Source organism: Salmo trutta, chromosome 32 (assembly GCF_901001165.1).
Source record: "Salmo trutta chromosome 32, fSalTru1.1, whole genome shotgun sequence".
In the NCBI taxonomy this organism is placed as follows: Eukaryota; Metazoa; Chordata; class Actinopteri; order Salmoniformes; family Salmonidae; genus Salmo; species Salmo trutta.
This window is the reverse complement of record NC_042988.1, coordinates 35,158,615-35,164,614: the sequence shown is the minus strand read 5'-3', so window position 1 is coordinate 35,164,614 and position 6,000 is coordinate 35,158,615. Positions and strand designations below refer to the sequence as shown.

Genomic DNA, 6,000 nt, shown 5'->3' with positions numbered 1-6,000 from the left:
GTGTCTGTCTGTCTCTCTCGGTCTGTCTCTCTCTTGCTATCTCTCGGTCTCTCTCTCGCTATCTCTCAGTCTCTCTCTCGCTATCTCTCGGTCTCTCTTTCGCTATCTCTCAGTCTCGGTCACTCTCTCTCGGTCTCGGTCGCTCGGTCTCGGTCGCTCTCGGTCACTCTCTCTCTCTCGGTCTCTCACTCGGTTGGTCGCTCTCTCTTGCGCTCTCTCTCTCTCTCTCTTGTCTCTCTCTCGGTCTCTCTCTCCCTCCTCCACTAGTACTGTATTATCACTGTTAATTCATCTCCTCCACTCTGTAGGAACTAAAAGGCAGGAAAGCTAACAGGGCTTACTCTCCTATCAGTGTTTTAGTTTCATACCTTGAAGGGCCTTCAGTCAGTACATTGTGAAAACACTTGCCTTAAATCTTGTATTATAAATGCACTCTCCGCAGCTCTTCTGAGAAATATGCCTGGGATTTATTTATATATTAAGTGCAAATAGGAGAGCTCTTTATCCAGCTTTTACTGTAATGGAAAATAGTCTACATTATCAAGTAGTATCATTTTATTTTGTAGGCGTGTGTGTGTGTGTGTGTGTGTGTGTGTGTGTGTGTGTGTGTGTGTGTGTGTGTGTGTGTGTGTGTGTGTAGTATATATGTATGGGGATGGTCTGACTGGCGCTTTGGGAATGGAAAGGATCTGAGAGAGGGAGGGAGATTCCCTCACAGAATCACTCAAACTAAATAATGTTCAGTCATGTGTTTTTCAAACATTCTTAGCCTGTAAAACAGTGTTAGATTGATCCATGTGTCTGATAATGATTGATGCGAGGAGAACACAGCTTCTCTCAGCCCCAGTAGATTGACAGATCTATTGACCATCATACAATACCTGTTGGCAGTGCCTCCGCAATCAACCCTTTGAGAGAGAGCCCATTGGAGTCCTGTGGCAGTTTCAGCTGCTCTAATGCCATCAGGCTGAGTGGACCTAGACATGATACATGATGATTAGGCCTAGTCATCCCATCTATCAGTGCATTCTAGCGAGCTGTATCCTAAACCCCACAGGGCACCACTTTACAGTGTGTTTTCTCTGGGTCACTGAATATTCAACAGGCCTGAAGCACGATGTGAGCTGTCTTTCATGACAGAGACACACAGAGACTTCACTCATGTCTTAGACTGTGATTACTGAGAGGAACAACCCAGGGTTGTGTTCATTAGGGCACGCAATGGAAAATGTTTTTAAACATTTTGCAACGGGCAGTGAAAATTAGCTTATTTTTTTTATTGGATCCATCCAGGTAGTCCCTCCTTGTTTCAGTCTGTTTTCTTCTGTTTGGTGCTTAATGAACACCACCACTGAATATGTATGAGTCCTCTTCACTGGAACCCTGGGAGGGTAAATCAACAAGTCATCAAAGATTGTATCTTTATCAGTAGTGCTCTGTGTGGGCGGAGTAGGCGATCTTGAAGGAGTAGAGCATCTTTTCTGTTTCCCCGGGGAAGGGAAAGCAGGGGGGTCAGGCGCATCTCACAGCAACAAGGGATAATCTGAGACTGTTTTCTGAGCGTCACCATGGGGTTGCCATGGCGTTAGTGATGAATCAGACCTGCATGTTGTTTGTTTGTGCTTTGATTTGCTTCATTGTAATGTTGATGTAAGCTTGTGAACAGAGGTGAGATCAGAGATTGAATAGTTTTATCTTTAGAGGGGAGTCATACTGTAATTTATATATGCCTTCCCTACCTCGGTACACAGATACATGCAGATACACAAGTATACACACTTTAAAGATGTTAATTGATGAGGAGGAACTAAGAAGTGTCCCCTGATAGGTTGGATACAGAGATTAACTGAGTTTTTATTGGTCAGTTTGTTGTGTAACCATGGATATGGAATGGCTCCCGGGAGGGTCTTTGAGAAAAAACAAATTGTATGAATCAACTGTTTTTGTTCAGGATTTAAAGAGTAAGGTATAAAAAAAAAGGATATGTTTAATATCATGAATACTTACTGTACCTTTGGTGGCTTTTATTTTATTGACCTAAAACATCTAATCCGGGATTAAATCTCATCGTGCTTGTCGACAATGCACCATTTTAAAGGTCATTTCTGATCAAGCTGACATATGCAGTATTTTACTATGAATGCAATCTCCGCGAAAGCAGTAATATTGTCTTTTAAAAGCTGCATTGTCGGCAACGTGCGATCGATCATATTGAATCCCAGGCCTAGTGACAGTAATTCTGCGTAACTCAAGATACCAGTTTGGAGATTTTCCCAGGACAATGCCCTGTAGAATAGTCACATTGACCTGTGATCGATGGAAGAATAGATGACTTCCCAGAACTGTCTGTGGTATTTAACCTTGCTGTAGCCATGAGCTGAACTTTGCCGTTTGTCACTTTGTGGCTGTAGGATCTTAGAGAACATCCACGTTGAGCTGAGTCACTGATGGCTAAGTTCCAATATCCACACTAGCGTACTACTTAGAATGCATGGTCAATATATAGGAAACTGCCAAAATAACGGAAACACTTGAGGAAATGAGGGATACAAAGTATATTAAAATCAGGTGCTTCCACACAGGTGTGGTAACCTGAGTTAATTAAACAATTAACATCCCATCATGTATAGGGTCATGTATAAAAATGACCACTTCCCCATTATTTTGGATACCATGGCTAGAAGAGATCTCAGTGAGGAGGTGTCTCAAAGGAGCATAGTGCTTTAGTGTGTGTGTGTGTGTGTGTGTGTGTGTGTGTGTGTGTGTGTGTGTGTGTGTGTGTGTGTGTGTGTGTGTGTGTGTGTGTGTGTGTGTCACCAGATATTAACCCAATTGAACACCAGTTATGGGAGATTCTGGAGCAGGGTTTTCCCAGCACCATCAACAAAACATCAAATAATGGAATTTGTCGGAAGAATGCTGTCGCATCCCCCCAATAGAGTTGCAGACACTTGTAGAATCTATGCCAAGGTGCATTAAATCTTTTCTGGCTTGTGGTGGCCCAAAGCCCTATTGACACTTGTAGAATCTATGCCAAGGAGCATTACATCTTTTCTGGCTTGTGGTGGCCCAAAGCCCTATTGACACTTGTAATGCTCCTTGGCATAGATTCTACATCTTTTCTGGCTTGTGGTGGCCCAACGCCCTATTGACACTTGTAGAATCTATGCCAAGGAGCATTAAATATTTTCTGGCTTGTGGTGGCCCAAAGCCCTATTGACACTTGTAGAATCTATGCCAAGGAGCATTAAATATTTTCTGGCTTGTGGTGGCCCAAAGCCCTATTGACACTTGTAGAATCTATGCCAAGGAGCATTAAATATTTTCTGGCTTGTGGTGGCCCAAAGCCCTATTGACACTTGTAGAATCTATGCCAAGGAGCATTAAATATTTTCTGGCTTGTGGTGGCCCAAAGCCCTATGACACTTGTAGAATCTATGCCAAGGAGCATTACATCTTTTCTGGCTTGTGGTGGCCCAAAGCCCTATTGACACTTGTAGAATCTATGCCAAGGAGCATTACATCTTTTCTGGCTTGTGGTGGCCCAAAGCCCTATTTACACTTGGTGTTGGTGTTCTTTTCTTTTTGCAGTTACATGTAAATTGCTTCCTTCACTAAGTGGTATGGAGGTGTTGATCTTGGGGAAGAGCCATGCTGACTGTATGCAGGCTGTTTCTGGAGGGAGGAGTGGAATGCAGTGGAGCTCATCACTAGAGAGCTGGGTTATAGAATAAGGACTAAGAAGATGAGATCGAGAGAGAGGGATGGAGGAGAGGAGGAGGAGGGAGGGAGAATAATAGGGTTAGGTGAGAGGAGCAGGAGGAGGAGTAGAGGGTGAGGACCCGGGTTAGGTGAGAGGAGGGGGAGAAAAACAGGGTTAGGTGAGAGAAGGAGGAGAACAAGGGGCGATGAGGAGATCCTCTGGAGGAACAGGCCAACGTTATTAACAAAGGGACCTGGAACACTGCATTATTGATGGAGGGAAGAGGAAGAGACAAAGGAGAGGTAGACAGGTGGAGGCTTGCCATCAGGAAGGAGAGGAGTGAAGGGAAGGATCTCTCCATCTCTTCTTGATTTGTAAAGTATGGGGAGAAGTTTCTCACACACTGTAGCTGCACGAACACACACGGCGAGAGAGAATGTCATCTACATTGGATTTGGTTACCTAAGCTATTTATGTACAGTGCATTTGGAAAGTATTCAGACCCCTTGACTTTTTCCACATTTTGTTACGTTACAGCCTTATTGTAAAATGTATTAAATAAAACATTTTCCTCATCAATCTACACACAATACTCCATAATGACAGTGAAAATAGGTTTTTAGAAATTTTAGCAAATGTATTAAAATACATAAGTATTCAGACCCTTTGCTATGAGACTCGAAATTGAGCTCAGGTGCATCCTGTTTCCATTGATCATCCTTGAGATATTTCTACAACTTGATTCGAGTCCACCTGTGGTAAATTCAATTGATTGGACATGATTTGGAAAGGAACACACCTGTCTATATAAGGTCCCACAGTTGACAGTGCATTTCAGAGCAAAAACCAAGCCATGTGGTCGAAGGAATTGTCCGTAGAGCTCTGAGACAGGATTGTGTTGAGGCACTGGGGAAGGGTTCCAAAAAATGTATGCCCCATTGAGGTCCCCAAGAACACAGTGGCCTCCATCATTCTTAAATGGAAGCAGTTTTGAGCCACCGAGACTCTTCCTAGAGCTGGCCACCCTGCCAAACTGAGCAATCGGGGGAGAAGGGCCTTGGTCAGGGAGGTGACCAAGAACCCGATGGTCTGACAGAGCTCCAGAGTTCTTCTGTGGAGATGGAACCTTCTGGAAAGACAACCATCTCTGCAGCGCTCCACCAATCAGGCCTTTATGGTAGAGTGGCTAGATGGAAACCACTCCTCAGTAAAAAGCACGACAGCCCGCTTGGAGTTAAAGGACTCTCAGACCATGAGAAACAAGATTCTCTGGTCTGATGAAACCAAGATCTTACTCTTTGGCCTGAATGCCAAGCGTTACATCTGGAGGAAACCTGGCACCATCCCTACGGTGAAGCATGGTGGTTGCAGCATCATGCTGTGGGGATGTTCTTCAGCGGCAGGGACTGATGCTCCCCATCCAACCTAAGAGCTTGAGAGGATCTGCAGAGAACGGGAGAAACAGCCCAAATACAGGTGTGGCAAGCTTGTCGTCATACCCAAGAAGACTCTAAACTGTAATCGCTGCCCACAGTGCTTCAACAAAGTACTGAGTAAAGGGTCTGAATACTTAATTTGCAAAAATGTAAAAAATGCAGTTTATGCTTTGTCATTATGGGGTACAGTATTGTGTGTAGATTGATGAGGGGAAAGAACAATTGAATATATTTTAGAACATGGCTGTAACATAACAAAATGTGGAAAAATTCAAGGGGTCTGAATACTTTCCGAATGCACTGTATGTCTCATTAATGACCATTCATATATTCCTGCTTTCCTTTTCCAGAATAAATTGCTGAACATTGACAGACTGAAGGTGAAGCTTCAGGTAAGAGCCTTATAATGGATTCTATAATCTGTCTTTATTTCTCAATCCTCATCAGTGTGATGCCCAAACTATACAGCCCCTGTTACCCCATCAGGCGTGGTGTGTGTGTGTGTGTGTGTGTTTGTGTGTGTGTGTGTGTGTGTGTGTGTGTGTGTGTGTGTGTGTGTGTGTGTGTGTGTGTGTGTGTGTGTGTGTGTGTGTGTGTGTGTGTGTGTGTGTGTGTGTGTATTCCCATCTCTCCTACAGTGATGTATCAGGGTTATCACCACAGATTAAGTGCACAATCAGTAACCTCATTTTTCTGTCTAAATAACTAATAAAAACAATTAGGATTCAGTAGTTATATCTCCATGAATTTTCTACACTAAGCCCAATGTTCTCCTGACCCCAGTCACTCACTATAGAGGCTCTCTGTTTCTCTTTCCCTCTCTCTTTCCCTCCCTCTCTCTTTCCCTTTCCCTCTCCATCA

The 6,000-nt window shown here is 43.7% G+C and overlaps 1 protein-coding gene across 1 annotated transcript in view; it reads left to right on the top strand.

Moving 5' to 3' along the window:
• The window catches only part of LOC115171794 (ras-related protein Rab-26-like), a 111,640-nt gene that overhangs the window by 40,359 nt on the left and 65,281 nt on the right, over positions 1 to 6,000 (top strand). The window contains exon 3 of the mRNA XM_029728939.1: positions 5,490 to 5,531. Coding sequence (XP_029584799.1) covers positions 5,490 to 5,531 — 42 coding nt within the window. The remainder of the gene's footprint in view (positions 1 to 5,489; positions 5,532 to 6,000) is intronic.